This window comes from Zonotrichia albicollis, chromosome 2 (assembly GCF_047830755.1).
Source record: "Zonotrichia albicollis isolate bZonAlb1 chromosome 2, bZonAlb1.hap1, whole genome shotgun sequence".
Taxonomy (NCBI): Eukaryota; Metazoa; Chordata; class Aves; order Passeriformes; family Passerellidae; genus Zonotrichia; species Zonotrichia albicollis.
Window position 1 is genome coordinate 87,218,375 of NC_133820.1, and position 19,899 is coordinate 87,238,273.

Sequence of the window (19,899 nt, forward strand, 5' to 3'; positions counted from 1 at the left end):
GAGGAAGAACTTTATTCTTCAGTTAATATAACTTTTTTGGGTCCATGAAATATTAAGAATTATTTCTTCACTGATACATTTTTGTAAGAATATCTTGAGAACATGTCTTTTTAAATGGAACTAGATTATAGTATAAAATTTAGGGTAATAGGAGAAAATATGGATGGGATTCATTGTGAACAGGATGTGGGATTCAGCCTGAGTCTCTAAGTTTGTGCATGAAAACCCTAATAAATAAGTAATTGTATGAAATATACTAAGTGATATCTGTTCTTCTCTTGACAGAATTTTAGCATGGGGTGAGGCACGTAAATGCTTGATTTCTGAGCTGCATCTTCTTCCCTAAGGCTGTGTTTGTACAAATAATCTTTGCCTCTTGGGGGCATTTGCCTCTTGGGGTGGACATCCCATCCCTGGAAGTGTTCACGTCCAGGTCAGGTAGGGTTCTGAGCAACTTGTTCTGGTGAAAGGTGTCACTGCCCATGGCAGGAGGACTGGAACTAACTGATCTGTGAGGTCCCTCCCAGCCCAAACTATTCTATGATTCTGTGATTAATGGGGTAATTTTTTTCCAGGCTGGAGCATGAGAGTTGGCAGCCCCCAGTATTGCACTGTAATGCACCAGCTCTCATTAGAACTGCTCTGCTTTCTTCGCAATTTATGGAGCAGCATAGCCTGGCCCTGCCTGCAAAAGAACACTACAGTAAAAGAAAAAAAATCAAATTTCATTATATGTGGTGGATTGAAGCTCTATTATTAGAAACACAACTGTATTTTACTAAGATTTATACTGTGCATATCCAGTTGATTGTATGTAAAAGTCTTGACCTGAACAACTTCTAGGATTGTAAATTATTACACATTCAATTTTTGAAAGATATAAAGAGAAATGGGAACACTGAACTCTTGAAAATAAACCTCAGACTTAACATTTTTATATATTGTGTCTTATATTTTGTCAAAGGCATTCTATATTTTTTGACATTAATACTTGATCTCTTAGTGATTCCTGTTTCTACATGAATTTACATTAGAAAACTATGCAGAAATGAACACATTGCAATAATGAAATCTGTGTCAGGTTAAGTACAATATATAAGTTTTACTAGCATTTGAAAAAAAAAATCAGGCTCCATCTGTCATATATTATCTCCAGAGAAGTTAGGACACGCAGATATGTAATTGGATTATAAGAAATTGAAGAACACCCAAAATGCCTTGCAAAAAGTATATCATATTTATGCTTGGCTTCAACAATGATTTTTTTTTTGTATGAAAATTTTTAGTGGTAGAAATTCATACTTCTAATAAAATGAAAAATGTATAACTACATTGAATAGGAGTTTGCAGTATTTCCCCAATTAGATGCTCTGTATGAGAGAAAATAAAATACAATAAATATGGCTCATCTCAAAGGAATTCAATATATTTTTGTATTTCTTTAGGTTGCTGATTCATCTATTTCTGATGTTGGATTGTTGGCACACTTTGTGTGAAATATTTTTGATAAAAAGAAAAGAACTGAAAGCTTACTGTCACTGTGCTAAAAATGCATAACAACTTGTCAAAACAATTTGTATTAAGTGTAAGGAAAATGAATTTAACAAATAGCTTTTTAATTTACTCTCACAAATTTTAAAATAGTCTCTCTATACCTTTGAAACAGTAGGAAGACTGACATTAAATGGCTGACATTTATTTTCTTTTCTTCCTTGCTGATTCATCCCTTCACCAGACTTTCAAGGAAGAAATTATCACACCCTCTTGACAGGACTTAGTATCCTATCACTTCATGGCTGCAGTTTTTAAAGTTAATTTCTAAGGTTTCTAATTTTCACTTTGTTGTTTTAAATGGCTGCCTCCTCCCTCCATTTTCTGCAAGACGACAGTTTGTGCCACAATGAGCTTTTAGTGAAAGAATCCACGCAGAAAAAAATTTAACCTTCTTTGGAATATGTAGCACCATATTATGCTCTTCCAAAATCAGTAATGCATATGTCCATACCTCCCTGCATGATTTGTTTTAGGGTGAGGTCAGGCTTTTGAATGTTCCTGTTTCTTTCCATTGACTCTAAAAGCTCTAGTGACTCTGAAAGGTAACTAGTGCCACATAAATAGCCTGGAGGTGTTTAAGTTGAATACAAATGTCATACAGTGAGGGGAAAATAAAAAGTAAAGTTGCACAAGTTTTTTCTGTTGTTGATTTGGTTGCGGTTGTTTGGCAGGCCGGTTGGTTGGTGGGTTGGGATTTTTTGCAAAACCATGTATCAGCAAAGAATCCGACTTTTGACTTCAATAAACATCTTACAGATAACTTTAGGCTGAGATGAATTACCCACTGGACTTGCCTTTCTTTCTGTAGAGACAGATGCCTAAGTTTAGATTTCTAAAGCTACATGGAATGAGTCCCCCCTAACAGCTGAAAAGATGTGTAAGCAGTTTCTCTGACTTGTGGGATCCCTCAGCTTTCACTTTATTCATTAGTTTAAGCCTACCCTTAGACATCTCTTAAGAGCTCATATAATGTATTTCCTAGATGGTTGTTCTTGTAAATGTTACCCATTTTCTACTTGTTTTGGGTGTTTTCTTAATAACCAGCTACATGAGGATATCTGAGTTCTAAATAAGAGGAACATGCATTAGATTTGTGTGTTAATGAATAGTCTTGCTGGATTGAGCCTGTTTTTATGCACTGTTCATGGAGATTTTAGAGTTTCTATTGAAATCTTCTCAGTAGAGATGAGAGAAGATGGGTGACTATGAATAAACAGCACAATGGCAATATTTAATAACTGTGAGCACATGTGCTAACACAATACAATGTACTGATGAGAAAGTACTCTGATTTCCACAGTAATCAAAACTGTCTGTAATCTATGCAATATTCATTTCACTTTAAAAAGAAAATGGTCCTTTTTTGTCTTCAGATAACCTAAACAATAAAATAGTTATTAAAATGGAAATCCTGAGTTTGCATGTGCATATAAAAGGACTCAGAAAAGACAGACTAATATACCTGGAAATTTTGTGTGTGCTAGCTATAGGAATATGTGTGACTTTATAAATATTTATACATGGTTCAAAGCCATCTGTCAACAATTAAAATATATGTCACGTTTAATAACATAGTCTGCATAGATTAGGATTACTATAATTAGACTTTTGCGCACATATTACAGCTGCAAAATGTATGAGCCAGGCTTTCTCAGGAATTTCAAAAAAGGCTTCTTCTATTTTATAATATTCTCCATGGTACTTGATTGCATCTGAATAAGTAATGCTGCAGAGAAATAACATAGGCAGCTACTTGAACTTGAAGCTAGCTTTTCTGAGAAAAGTTGTAATCTTATCACATTCAAAGACCCAATGGGATCTAAAGAATTGTTCTAGCAAATCTTTCTGAGAAGACTCTGATTGTAAATAGTTCACTTCTTTATGCACCAAGAAACCTGTTCTCAAGTAATGTACATGTCTGCTCCTCAACCACTTTCATATTTCAAGTATGCCTTAATTCTCTTGAAGATTTTGAAAAACAGGCATGATGCATTTTGACAAGACTAGGCAATGGGAACTATTTTAAGAATAGTTTGGAGGCAAAGAAGATTTAAAAACACAGTCCTTCATATACTGTAAGTCTCAATTTATGCAAAGCAGCCTTACTACACGAATATAACCAGAGAAGTATAGTTATACAGAAATCATGGAAAGAAATGACAACTTGAGAATGGGGACAAGGAGCAAATTCTGTGGCAGGAAGGCCTTGTTTTAACCTCATTAAGAATTCACTTGTCTTCTGGAGAGTGCTGGCACACAATCTCAGTGACTGGAGAGCTTTCAGTGCAAGACTTAAGTGTGGCATAAATTATGTAATAGAGTTTATACTGGCATTCTGTCTGAAGGATATATTCTGAAAATTAAAAGAGTATGTATTGGACCTTAAGAAAAACTTGGTAAATAATGCAGAAGATTCTGGATCCATGTTTTTTCTGTGGTATGTTTTGTGGCAATCTCTTATTCTAGGATGGGGCCAAAAAAAGTCACAGATAAAGACTGGAGGTATGCTTTTGTGACTGATACTTGGTCTCACTAATATAAGGAGATTCCTGGCTATAAGTTATATAAGTTATATTAAGGTTCTGCATAATATCGTTTGTATTGCAGGGGAGGGGGAAGGAGAGATGGGACATGACAATATATTTGCACAGAGAGTCCCTCCCCACAAAAGCTGTTCTACAGAAAACATTGCTATGGTCCATTATGAGATAAATAAATACTGAAGGATTTTGTTTCATACTGAGTTCTGCATTAAATTTTATAGGTGTCTACTGTCATATCATATTCTAGATCAATTTAGAATCCTCTGATTTAAGGAAAAAGTACATATGCAGCTGCTGAAGAGGGAAATCTATTTTTAATGTTTCAATTTTTTGAGTATATGGGACCATTTTTCACTTGCATTATCTACAGAGCAATGCCTAATGCAAAAGTAAAGGCTTCCTTCTATTTTATTTCTGTATTTAATTTCCTTTCAATTGTTGCTAGAAGCATACTAGTTTTATGAAGTCACACAATATTGGCTTTGCTGTCAGCTTAATCTTCATGAATTTTACACAGCAGATGTTGCTTTTCCTCACTCACTCGAGTCCGCTGATGTGAGGGCTAGAAATGTCACCAAGCAGAAGAGAAAAGTTGCTTTATCATGCTGCTGCTGGATAAGGGAAAGCAGTGTGTCAGTCAGCACTGCTGGTGGGTCACCTCCACTGGCTGTCTCCTGAATTCCATTCTCTGGAATCAGTTCACTGGATAAATCACCAATTTATTCACTCACAATAGGGTAGCAAAAGAAATGTACCTCTAACAGTATAGTCACAATTTTGCTCATGATGGCATCACAGATTATTTCAATGCAGCTTTTCCTATAATGTCTTCTGAATGGCCCTCCAGAAGAAATGTCAAGTAGCATATTCTTATAAAGTGAAAAGTGTTCCAGAAGGTCCTCCTTCTAAATGGCTTAATATTATGCCTTTTCACTTGCAGATCTGTGAAGTATAAGAAGAAATCAAAACCTAAAATAGCCTGTCTGTGATTTTCATTATCTATCATGATATTTAATTTACTTCAGCTCTAACATCAGACTTCTGTTTCCACTGATAATGAGAAGAAACTAGGGTTTACAGATTATTAACTGTTAAGTAAAAAAAGCTGTGCCAAAGGAGTAAAACAAAGCTTATGTCTTAGTTTTGTAGACATAAGCTCCAAATAGCCACAGAAATACACAGGTGGAAAATTGATGTAGTATAGATAATTTGCTGTAGAACCCATTTATAGCTTATTTTTCAGTAGCAATTTAATAAAAACATGTTGAACCATGGAATAAACTTTATTCTTAAAAAATAAAATCGAGCACTTACATTTTGCTAATGCCATGATTTTTATTTCTAAGTAACAGCCAGATTAATGACAGATTGATGTAACTATCAGTAGAAATCAGTGCATGATAATGAGTTAATGATTGTGTACTCATGTCCATGTCTGCATATATGAATCTTGCAGGCTGGTAAATTTTCTTGTGTGGGGGTATTAGTTGTTGGGTTTTTTTGGGTTTAGACTGAAGGTATTTGAGATAGTAATTTATGTTTGGATTTAAGTGTTTATTATTTTTTTTATTAGTAAAATAGTTTTACTATTGTGAGTTTGGTAGTTTTTCAATAGAAGGCACAAAATGGTTAATCTTTTATTGCAAGGTTTTTAAAGACTAAACTTTTTAATTAAGAATTGACACAGATTATTTTCTTTTTTAACTGAATAACTGGTTTCAAAGCTTGTAATGTGGATTTTTCTGCTTAATTACAAAATGCCGCTCAAGTTGAAGAAGAAGGAAGAAGAAGCATGAAGAGGAAACTTAGGATGACCCTTCGTGTTTTCTATTTTGTTTCTATTTACAACATATTAAAAATCTTAAAACTTAAATTTTTTACCAAGTGACAAACTTACACTACTCTATAATTTATTTCATACTTTTGTGGATTCTAGTCTATCTTGAAGTCTAGGAAACTTTCTCTATGAATGAGGGTCCAAGTCAGGGCTCTCCTGGGGGTCAGGGTTACTTCAGAGCAGACAGAGAAATATTCCTGGTGCCCTGGATTTCCCTCTTCCGTTGCACAGCTTCACTGGTATGTGTTGGTTTCCTATTTTATTTGAAAAACTGCATCCTGCATAATGATAGTCATGAAACTGGCTGTAATTCTGGCTGTAATTATTGAAACTGGCTATAATTCTGGTTAATTCTGCATATGTTTTTCCAAGTTCTATCTGGTATCACTGAAAATGTTTGGTTTGAAACTTTCTTTGTGAAAATTTAATTCTTAAGTTGTAATCAGCATTTTTCCTCACAAATAATTTGATTATTTTTGCTGTTTATAGAGAGAGGGAACATACAGAAAAACAGTGAATTTTATATCTATAGCATTTAGATAGATGGCTTTTATCCAGTTGTGCATTGTTGTGCTATGAGTTGTGTCGCTACCAAACAAACAAAAATTGCACTGCCTGGCTAAAAGAATTAAGAATCCTCTTGTTAAACTTTTTTTGTTATTTCTTTTCTACATATCAGTTTGGACTCCAGCCTTTGCTTAGCTGAATAACTCCCAGCTTTAGCTAGGATTATGGTTCAATTGCATGTGCTCAGATGCCTGGAATCATTCCAGCTGCTCGGTGTTCCTTGACTTCCAGCAGTTGCTTGAGGTCTTCTCCAAATTCTCTACCACTTCTCTCTGTCTGCCCCAGATACTCTAGGTCATATCAAAAAGCACTAAACAATGATCTTCACAAAACTGAATCAAACTTCTAACTACTGAGGACTTGAGACACTTCACTTACATAAAAACATGTCAATTTTTTGACATCTGCACTGAGGTGTATGATTCTGAAGACTGACCCCACCAAAAATCCTGGCTCTGTTTGTTCAAATGAGTTTTATCTGATCACAGTATGCCATGTTATTTAAATCAATCCTTTTTCTTTTTTTGGTTATACCTCATTAATCATTCATTAAAGCACTTGATATTAAGCTGTCTAGTGATTCACATATTCTGTTCTGGAAAGACATAATTTCAGTCTACTATTAGGACCAAAGAAAACTGTCTAATATCTGTCATATATGTCTCTGTATATCGTCCCTTGCCAAGGAAAAGAGGTCCAAAAATTCAGATAAGGACAAGATAAAGGATAAAATTATTTTAAAATTATATGAAAAATTATTTTCATTATCTACTGGAGGGGGTTATAACCAATAACCTTCAAATAACTAAGAGGGAACAGATGAACAGAAAAGAATAGCGACAAAAAACCCAAACAACCATATGCACAGATGAGTGAAACAGGCAAAGAATATTAGTCTCTAAACATTAATCATATAAAATGTGACTTTTTTTCTGATATTTCAACTACTAGACAGAAATAAGAGTACATGCTATTGTTCTGGGGTTTAGTTCTGCTCTCATTTGTTATCTCAGAAATGTCTAACTCATTTAATTATTTTTCTGAGGCTGATTTAAACCTGCAGTGAAATGTTAGCAAGACATGCATTTTTATGGATGGAAATACGTAAATATTTTTAAACAAATCAAGTTGATAGTGTGCATAACTGTGGTGGGAGGGATTGCACCAAGGGATACGAGCCAAGCTTTTGCTCTTGTACTCGCTCTCAACCAGTAACAACTGGAAAGAAAAGTAATTGCTAGTGACAGAACTCAGCTGAGAACCTGAGTTGGTGGGTTTAATGTAAAATGCAATCCCAGATACAAAGCAAGATTTCTATACATAAAAAAAATTAGAAGAAGGGTGTTTGTGAATGGACAATTCCATTTAGGAGCTGTATCTATATTACTGAGGAAAAATAGTGAGAGCACACTACTCCACATTCCAGTGATTACAAAGAGTCTCTTAATAAGCCTGCTTTACCTTAGGGAGGCCTGGTTGGTGAACAGATGTAAGTTAGAAAGACTGAGAATTCAGTGTCTATCACTGTACCTTCTTGCCTGATTCTCTTTTATTTGGCACTGTAGACATCCCAAAAAACCTGCAGAATAACCATATCCAGGCTGCCTACTCAGAACAGTCTGTAGACTATGCTAAGGCTCAAATTGGGGTCATGCATTTTTGTGGAGAGTGCTACTTAGGTCAATTCAACTTTGTGATGGTCAGGAAGCATGCTAGGGATGGAACAAAATGTACAGTGTGTGCTTGTGCTTGAACCCATAGTCCCACTGTGAGGAATTTTACCTTCAGTGAAAATTGCTAGTCATTGCTACCTGATTTAGCAATTGGCTTTCTTTGAAAATTTGGTTCTCTTACTAAGTGGTTTTGAATGCTACATAGATAACTACTGAGAAGGATTTGGAAGTAGTCATGTAATAATAAGCTGGGATGATTCTTATTTTTGCTATTCAGGCAGCAACTGATTTGATCCTGAGGTAGTAAAGGTATGCCAAGAAAGCACAAAGAGTAGGTTAAAGCTGTGTTGTGCAGTGCTGGTGCTCAGCCACATTTCTAAATTTTGCAGTTCAGTAAGCAGAATGAATGTCTATTTCTTTCTTTGCTCAGCTGAGTTAGCTTAGGCTCGAGAGAAATATTGTGTTACTTCCATCAGAAATTCAGGCTACTGGTGATTTTATGGAGAAGAATGAGTTTTCAGGCTTGAAACACAGAGTTGAAGCTCTGGATCTAGGCAGCAAACAGTGGGTTTGACATAGCAATGTATACATTGCTTGTACTTGGTATCATCTCAAAGGTATAAAGGTTATAGGTGATTAGAAATCTCATCCTCTTTTCAAAAATATCATCAAAAAAAGAAAGGAGGTGATGTACTTATGTACTTCACACAAAAATACATATTTTTGTGTGAAATACACAAGTAGATAATTTTTTTAATAATTTTTTTTTTCAATTAAAAAAAATCCCCACAGGGCACTCACTATTTATAAGGGACTATGAATTCTCATACTAGTGATCTAAATACCAGTCTCCAATATAAGCTGGATTTCTAATTTGGAATGCATAGTTTTGTTAACAAAATGAAACCCTGCAGGACATTCTGGCCTACAGGTGTATGAATAAATTTTTTTAGAGATCACCAAAGGAAATTCTGTTCTCTAAGTATTTCGATATGTAATGATAAGCAGAGGTAAAAAAAATAGCAGTTTTTTCCTCTCATTTGAAAGAGTTCAAGGAAGTAAGACTTCTAGAAATAATTCTTCTGGATTTGACTTGATTAGCTAAATTGGATTCACTGCTGAGCTCCTTTAAGATACCCTCCAAAAGTACTTCTGATGTGCACATAAATGAAAGAGAGGAAATTCTGTGACTGAGCTTAGTTCACACTGAACTGCAAGAGAGCAGCAAGATATTTTCATTGAAATACGATACAATATAATGTATAGACAATCCATATTTCCCATTAAGGTATATGATGTAGAATAAGTGAATAGGATACTAGATTTTTGAAACACATAATTTTCAATCATGTAAACATAAATTTTATTGCCTTTCTGTGTTCATCATTTATTAGACATTGTCCTTGTTTCAGAAGGGATAGAGTTAGTTTTCTCCCTAGCAGCTGGTATTATGCTGCGTTTTGGATTTAGGGCAAGAATAATGTTAATAATACAGCAACATTTTAATTGCTGTTGAGCAGTGCTTACTCTGTCAAAGACTTTTTGTCTTCTCTTGCTGCCCTGCCAGCGAGCAGGGCTGGAGGTGTGCAAGAAGATGGGCCCAAATGATCCAAGAGTTATCCCTTACCATACAAAATTACACTAAGAATGTAAACTGGGGAGAGCTGGCTGGTGATCCACTGGTCAGGTCATCAGTCAGTGGGTGGTGAGAAATTCCACTGTGCATCGCTTGTTTTGTACATTTTTTCATCACCCTCACAATTATTATTTGCCATTCCTTTTATGTCCTACTACACTTTTTTTATCCGAACCCATAAGTTTTACCATTTTCCTGATTTTCTCCCTCATCCCACTGAGGAGGAGTGAGTGAATGGCTGTCTGGTGTTCCTGCCGAGATAAACAACAGGATTAAATCACTTGTAACTTCCTGTTAAGCAGAAAAATACAAAACAGGGTACACTCTTGCCATTTTGGATTTACTTATATGAATTTATACATTTTTGAGAGGTAGAAGGGACTATTTCAGTTTTTTACTTTAACCTCACACATACCATGTCCTTGAACTTCTGAATTAATTCATGTTTTAAGACCAAAGTCTATGTGAACCAGGAAAAAAAAAAAAACAACCAACCAAACAAAAAAAAACCCAACAAAAACCCCCCAAAAGTCTAAATAAACCAAACCAAACTAAAATATCCCCCTTACCCCAACTGTTGATTATTACTGTTAATTACTGATTTTTTTATATATAGACCAAATGTTTCTATAAAATTTTATTTATATAGACCAAATGTTTTATATAGACCTGAATGTTTTTAAATGTATGATTCCTGTAGCATAGATTTTTTTTTTATTCACTTTGAATATTTAAATAAAAAAAATATTTATTTGCCATTTTCATCTGCTTTGGCCTGCCAAATCTCTTAAATCTGTATTTGCCATATAGGCACTTACAAGGCTTATAGAGCTGGTTAAATCTTGAGATCAAGGGTTTTCTGAGTGTACTAAAGGATGAGATCTGTGGTGAAAACAAAAGGATTTTTGGTTCCATTTTAATCACTGTAATGGAATTCACTTCTGGGCCATCCTTTCTGAACAGAGACAATGAGAATGGGATTTAGGAGTAATATAACACCCCTAATCTGACTTAGTATTCCTATTTCTGTCCCCAAAGATATCCCATTAAAATCTTTGGCTAGAACACTTCTCTGAGTAATTCATATTCTGCTGGCTACACAGGACACCCACAATTAATTTACTAAACAGAATATTTTGTCTTTGATATGCATGTAATACAATATTTAGACTTGCAAATTTACTTTTGTGTGTATTTTATTGTAGTATGTGTTTTAAAATTCACTCAATTGCCTCACTTGCCAGATGAGATTTTCTTAGTTTGTCACTTCTTTTTGTTATTTAGTAGTTCTCCAGTTCCCGTGGCAATAAAAGATTTATCATTACCACTTGGGTTTTCATTTTGCTTTCCAGATCATCAATAAAAGTCTCAAATAATCTTGAAATATTACAAGGCCCTACAGGACTGTACAATAATCATACATCCTTAGTGATAATTTTCCTAATTATGCTTATACTCTGAGATTTGTTGAGGAGCTTCAACAACTCTCATAAGATGCCTCTGTAGCTGCTGCAAGCAGTTCATTTTCTTACTGAAATGTTACAGACCAGAGTCATATATTTACAGAACCCTGCAAGTACGTTAACACAACAGTGTAACTTCTGTAATGCAAATATTTCCTTTCTAAAATGTGAAATGTCACAAATTTTATTAATGGTACTCTTTGATATTATAACCTTGTTCAGAATTGCTTTTGGGTTCAAAGAAAGCATTTCACTAAGCCATCAGTACTGGTCCTGAGAGGTATTTTGGCAACTGAGCACTAAAAGATCTAAGGGGGAGGCCAAACTTCCCAAAGCTGTGCAGGAAAGCTGTGAAGCTGAAGATTCCCAAGTACCTTTCAGTTGATTTATACCCAAATCATTCCCCCACGCACATATACCATAGTAGTGGTGCACAAATTTTCTGGGAAAATAAAATGCCACCAGCAGAGGAAATGCTTTTGATACCAAAGTCTTAGTTCAATAAGCTTCCATCAACATTAAGAACCTGCAAATCTAGAATATTGGTGTATCTACTGCAGTCTCAGAACAGAGGTGAATTAACCCTTGCCACTCATTCAAATAAACACAGTTGCCAAGAATATTTGCTGCCTCTTTAATTGAAATTGAAAGACAATAATGTGTGATTCAGCTCATGGGGTTTGTGGTTTCAGGGTTTTTGAGACAAAAATTTGATAGAATGGTATAAGTTTCAGACAAAAGAAGAAAAGAAACTATTACACTACAACACAACAGGAAAACAGTAATTGTACTTTTTGGAGGGGCAGATAGTATACAGCTAATAACCTTGTCATTCAGCTGGAAGACCTAGTAAGTATATACAACAGAATTTTCCAGTTAGAAGATGTACTTATTTTCCTCTCAAAGAATAGCTTTATAAAAAGTGCAGCAGAAGAGAACAATTCTTCTAAACAACTTTTATCTTTATTTATAATGTGAATCAATTTAGCTTTGAAGCACTACATGGATTTCTGTTTAATAAAGAATTTATACTGGATCCAAGTCTTGCTTAGTAGAGGACCAGCACTGAGACTTGTGAACTTATATGGAAACAAAATTTCTTCTTGTACATTTAAGGAGACTGAATTGAGAATAACAAAGTCCAAATAACAAATGAGCTTAATCATTATTTAATTTCTACTATTTCAAGCATAGTGAAAAGTTTGAAAAAAGTTTGTGTACTTTTTCAATGTTGGACCTACCTTTAAAGCAATTAAGTGGGATCATCTGTATTTTTAGTTTTCTAGTCATAAGTCAATAATGCATAATAATAAGAAAAAAAAGGAAGAAAAAGACAGGAAAGAGAAATAACTAAGTATGCTGAAATTTAAAGACGCAACAAAATCTAAAACCTTACTAAGCCAATATATTTGTAAGACTGAGACAGAGATATAGAGGAGGATGCATGTTCTCTGGCTGAAAAAAATGTGTGTTTACATATATATATATATATATATGTATATATAGATATAGATATAAACACACACAGATAGGTGTGTATATATATATATGTGTGTGTGTGTGTGTGTATATATATATATATGAATATACAAACACTAGATATATATTGTATATATGGTATATATGTATATGGCATATTGTAGAAAATTTGCCAACACATTTTGTTTGAAAAACTGTCTGTCGTGCTGGCAGTTCCTGCCCATGTTTATGCCACAGATCTCAGGAATAGAGTACCTTATCATACAACTGGCCCTGGGAATATGCCACAGTATGAATTGAGGTGAAAAAGAAGTCTGCTCTTTAACTGAGTGTAGTTCATTAAACAGTCTGTGTTTTGTTTCAATAAATACTATTTTGTAGAAGTATGGCATGGCTTACACAATGAGCAGGGAGCAGAACAGCAGTACCAAGGAGCTTTTTTTCCTCTTAGCTAAGCAGTTTGTCTTTCAGGTAGCATATAAATGTCTAATAAAACTTTTGAATTAAAAGTGCTGCATAAATTGGCTCTGCTAATTCAGAGGTGAGTGGCATTCTCCTGTTCTTACACAGAGGAGCAAGTGGATTTTATGGAAGCATTGAGATTTATCTGAATGATCTCATTGCAGTAGTGATTAAAATATTTTTTGTTGGGCACTGTACAGCACTTAAGAGATCCATGTCTGGAAAGTGACTCCATAAGCTGAAAATAAACTCAGTATATAGGTTGAAAATATGAATGCAGTATCTTGTTAAACCACAAAGCAAACACATTTTTGAAGCTATAAAACAACTGAGTATGTTTCTAACTAATTAATATCTTCCTAAAGAGAAAGTACTATCTGATTATTAAGTTAAAGAATCTGAGACAGTGAGGTTTTGGCCAGTGTAGAGAAGTCTTCCTAGATTGAAGCATGAATAATGTACAAACCTGTACAAACTGGCATTTTGGATGAGATGAGGTTATAAGAATTATTAACATTTGTAAGAACCTGGGTTTTTATAGGTGATGGTGTTTATATTTTTCTGACAGATAAACTGAAGTGAATCTGAATGGGGAAGAGAGCACTTTGTTTGTGTGTATATGACAGTTGTACCACCTCATATTTAAATACTGTAGGACAGCACTTGTACATTTGATAAATGAGAGACATTATCATTATTCAGATAACTGCTCAGCACTGCTCAACAGAGTGGAGAAATGTTTAAACAGATCTCTATTGTTTTCTTCTAAAAAATACAGACATAATTACAATCTCTATAGTGAGAAATAAAAAGGAGTCAGAGAACAATCTTATTTACTGGAACTGAATAATCTACACTGCTTAGGCCAGTACCAGCTACCCCTTTGTTTTATTTTACCTCACTTTTATCAGTTCAACCCAAGTAATACCTGGATGTCCTTTGGAAACAGTTCTCTCCATGCTCGCCCTGCCTCTGAATGTACTAGTTTGGTCTGCTGTCCCTTGGTCAAGCATTTGATATCATCCCAACAATATTTTTTTTCAGGTTCTACTACATTTCTGTTTGACACACTCAGAGCAGAAAAGGGTGTTTTGGATTCACCAATATAGAACTGCAACACAGCTCTCACACTATTTCAGATATTTCAAATGTGAAAAATTCACATAAAACAATAAATGTATCTTAAGTGTCTGTAGACACCGCATAGGTCTTTAAAAGATCCAGATCCAGCTGTTAAGTAGCACAGTTGCTGTCTGCTCCAAGTGGGCCTATAAGAAAGGGGCAACAAACATTTTAGTGGGGTCTGTTGTGGTAGAAATAAGGGCAATAGTTTTAAGCTGAAGGGGGTTTGATTTAGACCACATATAATGAAGAAGTTTTTTGTAGTGAGGGTGGTGAGATGCTGGAACAAGTTTCCCAGGAAAGGAGTAGATGATCCAGCCCTGGAAATATTTAAAATCAGGTTGGGTTGGGGCTCTGAACAACCTGATCTAGTTAAAGATGTCCTTGCTCATTGCAGGGGAATTTGCACCAGATGGCCTTTAAAGGTCTCTTCCAACCCATACTTTTCTATGATTCTATGTACTTAACCACTCCACTTGGCCTCTGGGCAAGAAATTGGTGATTTTCTTATATAGTGATAAAGACAATTTGTGGGTTTTTAATTAAAACTAAACAATACATCTCCAAATGCCATTCTTTTAAATCTATCTGTAAGTCAGTGTTAAAGAAAAAAAAAATTTAAAAATTCAGAATTCTCATTCTGTTGATCCTGAAATTTCCTTTTCAAATCAGGTAATTACTAGGGACTTACGTGAAATTTTGGGTACTCTCTGAAGCTCTCCGCATGTACTGCTAACTTGCACACTATGTCTTGTCTTCAGCTGTTGCAGGGCAAATCATTTCCAAAATATGACAAATGGGATCTCCAACAAACAGGCAGTGGTGGAGGTGTAGATGAACAAATCAGTGGTGATTGTGATGATGAAGATGGTTGTGGAGGATCTGGAAGTGGAGAATTCAAAAGAGTCCTGAAAATAACAGACCGTAAGTCCATGATTCTGTTTCCTTTATGAATTTGAAGAGTGAATTGGTATGTTTTCCACTAATACAAGTCACTGAATCATCTCATAAAATATGTGAAAAGTTGCCTGTGTAGTGCTCCAAGATTTACAGGAATAGGCCTGCAATTATAGGATTTCTGTGAGCACAGTATCAATGAGTATCAGTTTTATAATAACACATGTTAAAATACACTTGGCACAATATAGACTTAACACAGTATTTTAGTCAAATAGTAGGTATAAAGTGGCATGTCCCTCTGGGTTATTACATTTACATAAGAGATTTGGCAGTTAAAAAGGAAAACTGTACTAATTTTTGATAGAACTGTGGCAAACCATGAGGTTGAGGGCAGGTAGCTGCATTTCATGGAAAACTATTGGAATCAACGTCCTAAAACACTCAACCATAATGCCACTGTTGTTTCTCATCCATCTTTCCACTTTTCTTACAGTCTTGTTTTTGTGTAGTTTGGGGTCTTATTTGGTTGCATTGTATTTTTGTTTTGTTTATTCTCTGAAACACATTTGTAATAATTTTCATTAAAATCCTGTGGCTATGCCCTTGATAAGTGTAGAACTCTAACCACAAGCAAAGTAAGTTACTACTTCTCTGAATCATGACATTTTTCAGCGCATCTGATTTCTCTTCTTATTTCTCTTCGAGTGTAGAAATATAGGCAGAGATGGTGGCAATAGATAAATATTTTCATCTAAACTCCATTTCTCCATTTTGAATTATTTTTCCTGCATTTTATGTTATCTGTATTCACTGAATTTGAGGGTGTTGCATGTTTTCAGGCTTAGATGTGAACCCCAGGTTCTTTTTGACTTGACAGTAAAGAGGCAATTAAAAATGTGGCTGTAGAGATCATGTAGTTTCCCATTTCTTTTTGAACTGCTGGAAAAATGTGACAGAACATTCTGGGTTATGCCTTAACAATTCAGTTTGAAACCAGCCTAAGATCTTCTTGCACTGACACTTAAGCTATACATTTTCAAGTCCTACTAAAAGTCTAGATGGGATTTTGAGCAATATCTAAAAAAGTTTGGACACTTCCTTCCTTAGAGTGCCCTTGGAGGTTTAACTTTAGAGAAAGAAGTTAGGAGTTCAAATATTTAAAAGCAGATGTTCTTTGTAATACTGCATATATCTTGTATCTATTTGATAATGACACACTGTGGTATTGAAGTACTGTAAAATAGTCTTAGAATGTGACTAGAGCTATTAAGAAAGTATTAAATGACAAAAGAATTTCAAGAACAGTATATTTCATTTCACTCTCTTCTACTGCGTTAGAATTTTGTTAATATTGATATATTTAGTGCAATCTTTTCAAGATGTCAAAATTATAATTAGCCTTCATATCCTCTTTATCCTACATCTTCTAAATGGCCAGAATTATAATCTGTGTGCTAGGCATAGTGAAATTTACATGAATCCTGTTTCATTTGAACATTTTCTAAGATATTATAGAACAAAAATATGAACCCATAATTTTTGATATTTTGACTTGTGCATAAATCTTGAGCTACTAGTACCTCCTGCGAAATCACAGCCTCCCATGTTGTGATTTCATGGATTTAAGCTGGCATGCATTCCCTTTTTGGAATTCAACTTAAAAGTTGTCTTTAATGTGTACCAGAAGGAGTCCTACTTTGTTCTGAGGCATCAGATTTGGGCTGTCCAACAGAACAGTTAAAACATTCAATTTTGTAGAATTTTATTACAATATAGATCAATTTTTTTTTTTTTTCAGAAATCACTTGTGTCTTTAAGTATATGTTAAAGTGTATGTTTAAGATAAATGAAACAGGTGTTTGAAAAATTCTTCTACTGAATCACTGATATATGAGTAAGACTTTGGGAATTTAAAGTTAGATTTAAAGTGGAAACCAATATATTTTAGTAAGAAAACAAAATTATCTTCTCAGGATTTATGATTTTATGTGAGGAACTAGAGTTGAAAAGAAATAAACATAATAAGAATTGAGGCTTAAATTTTTAATATCTATATCTTACATATACTTATGCAATATATATAATTTTGTGTAATTTTCTTAGATTTGGGTGACTGGTATCAATTAAAAGCTAAGTAAGATTTTAAACTCCTTTTTTTTTAAATTGAAGAGATAGAATCACTATGATGATATTGCTTACAGCTACTTGAAAATGTGTCTGAATTTCAGGCAAGCGTACAAGTTGACCACAATAAATTTGATATTCAGCACTAGCTTCTCTACACAGTCATAAAGTTAGAATTATTTTTCCTTATCAAAAAACTTTCTGCATTCTTTTACTTCTGCACAACTTTGCTTTCTCTCATAACCAGCCAGGAAAGAAAGGGGGATTGCTGTGTATTTTTTGTCCATAGTTGAGTCTAGAAGTCCTAGCCATAGCCCAGGCTCTCTTTTTGGCAGGTTCTGCAGACATTTTCACCAAGGAGATAATCCTGTGTGCAACAAATCAATTATCTTAATAAGCTATTAAAGTATGATACAGAACCAGCCCCTTTTATTACATTGCTGTGTATAAAAATAAAGACACATCCACCTTTTTTTTGATACTATGTCATTGCCTTTTGGATATGTGCCTGATAGTCAAACCCAGAAGGAACAGAGAGGAAAGAAAGGGATATACTTTTGCCAAACAAACTTTTACCAATTTTATGTGTACATGTAGCTTGTGAAGTGGAAGATTACCTGTTTCCACATTCAGTGTTAGAGATGTAAGAATTGATTTCATTTGTTGCTGAAGACTGACAAATGTGTGCTGACAGCCTTTGGGCTTTAGAAGGCCAGTGAAGAGATCTGGTATTTGTACTATAGAAGTGATAGCCTTGCATTACAAAAATGTTTAAAATGTGTTATATTTTGAAAAAATATAGTTTTAAAAAGAAATCTAGTTTTTCAAAATCTAGATTTCAAACACTCCAATCATTATATTATATTTAATGCTTCAAAGTGCTACAATTGTGCTGACTGGTTTGCTCTTTCAAAAGTAGTTTTAAAATATGGTAAATCGTGCAGCTATTTGAAGAAATGGTACTAGAAAGGATCGTGTACTTTAAATGTATAAAATAAACAGTAGTATAAAGTCTTGACACTTCATTTGCTAGTTTTATTCTCCTCTAACCTGGGAGCTCCCACAGGACTATTTCATGCGCCACAATGAATTACCTCTTTGAAACCCCCTGCGGAACGCAGCAGTAATAACAACAAATACTTATCACCTACATATTGATTTGAAGCTGTTTTCAAATAGCTCTGTGAGGAGGGGCCAATCCCAATATCACTCCACTGAGGTTCTCAATACCATCTATCAAAATTCTCATAATACTCGTAGCAAGACCACTGATTCACTGGAAAGTGCTCTACCACTTGTCTGTCTTTCTTTGCTCATTTTAACATGCAACACACATGTTTCTATACTGCAGCCAGAGCTCTCCGAGTGATCTCCCTGATCTCAGGGCTCAAATATGCAGAAATATCGAGGATATCATTGTGCTTAAGATATATATGGCAAACCTTGTCTCCCACCTTTTTTTTATTTTTAATCTCACCTGATATTCATCCTCTTTGAAGAAAGAAGTCTCCTAAATGTTTTATTTCTCAGGCTTCTTAACCTGTGGATTATTATTTTTTTGTTCAAATCATGCTGGAGAGGTAAAATGCTTGGAAAAGGCTCTATGTTGTGATCTCTGTATAAATAAACCAGTCTGTGTCTCTTGCCTGACATTATACTGCATTCTCAAGTCTCAAATGTCCTTTCTCCTCTTTTTGCTCCTTCACCCACTTCACTATAGTTGCTTTTCTCATTGTTAAATCTGATTCTGGTGGCATATTCTAGGACCAAAACTACTTAAAGCTGGCAATAAAATCTCCATTATGATGTTTGCCATCTGTTAAATTCTTTTTAACTCTCATCTACATTCTGTTACCTCAGTAAAGTAAGACATCCCTTATGTCTGAGTAGGATTTCAGGTTTTATTTACACACAAGAGTATTCTTCCTAATTCCTAAATGTTAATGTGAGGTGTTATTCAGGTGTCTTTGGAAGGTCTACATAACTTCACTGTTCATAGTTCACTCAGTTCAGAACATCTCAATTCTATTTAAAATGAATAAGAAAAAAGAATGTTCTTGCTGTGAATGCCACATTTGGTCTAAATATTGCAAGAATAAATTTTAACAATAACATTCTCATAGGCTATTGTTAATTGAGAGGCTGGGGGATTTCACCCTTCCTTTTCACATAAAGACTATCATAATCTGAGCTCTTTTCTCTCATAGCTCTTGTCTTTTGTGGAGCTGAAAATCTTTTGAAGAGAAAGATTTATTGCAGTCAGTAGATTCCTGTGAAAAATTTGCATTTCCAGAATTAGTAAATACTAAGCAAGAATACATATTTTCAACACATATGAAGTTCAGAGATTTTTCCGTGTGCATGATCAAGTGTTGGCACAAAAATACGTGATGATATAAATTATTGAAGCATAAACAGAGACAAAGGATGAACGAGTTCCAAAGATTTCTACAAAAAAAAAGAAATTCCCCAAACCACTATTGGGTTCTTAAGCATAGACCTTCACCAGGCAGTGAAGTTTGAACAGATAAAGTTGTCA

At 34.5% G+C, this 19,899-nt stretch overlaps 1 protein-coding gene across 23 annotated transcripts in view; it reads left to right on the forward strand.

Moving 5' to 3' along the window:
• GPC5 (glypican 5) overlaps positions 1 to 19,899 on the forward strand; it is a 610,346-nt gene that overhangs the window by 312,606 nt on the left and 277,841 nt on the right. For 20 of the 23 annotated variants that reach the window (XR_012579095.1, XM_074535608.1, XM_074535604.1 and 17 more), the window contains one exon: positions 15,098 to 15,260. The exons of the other annotated variants lie outside the window; for them this stretch is intronic. Coding sequence is in view for 19 of the 20 variants with exons in the window: in XM_074535608.1 (XP_074391709.1) it covers positions 15,098 to 15,260 (163 nt within the window). In the remaining variant the exon portion in view is untranslated. The remainder of the gene's footprint in view (positions 1 to 15,097; positions 15,261 to 19,899) is intronic. 23 annotated transcript variants of the gene reach the window in all.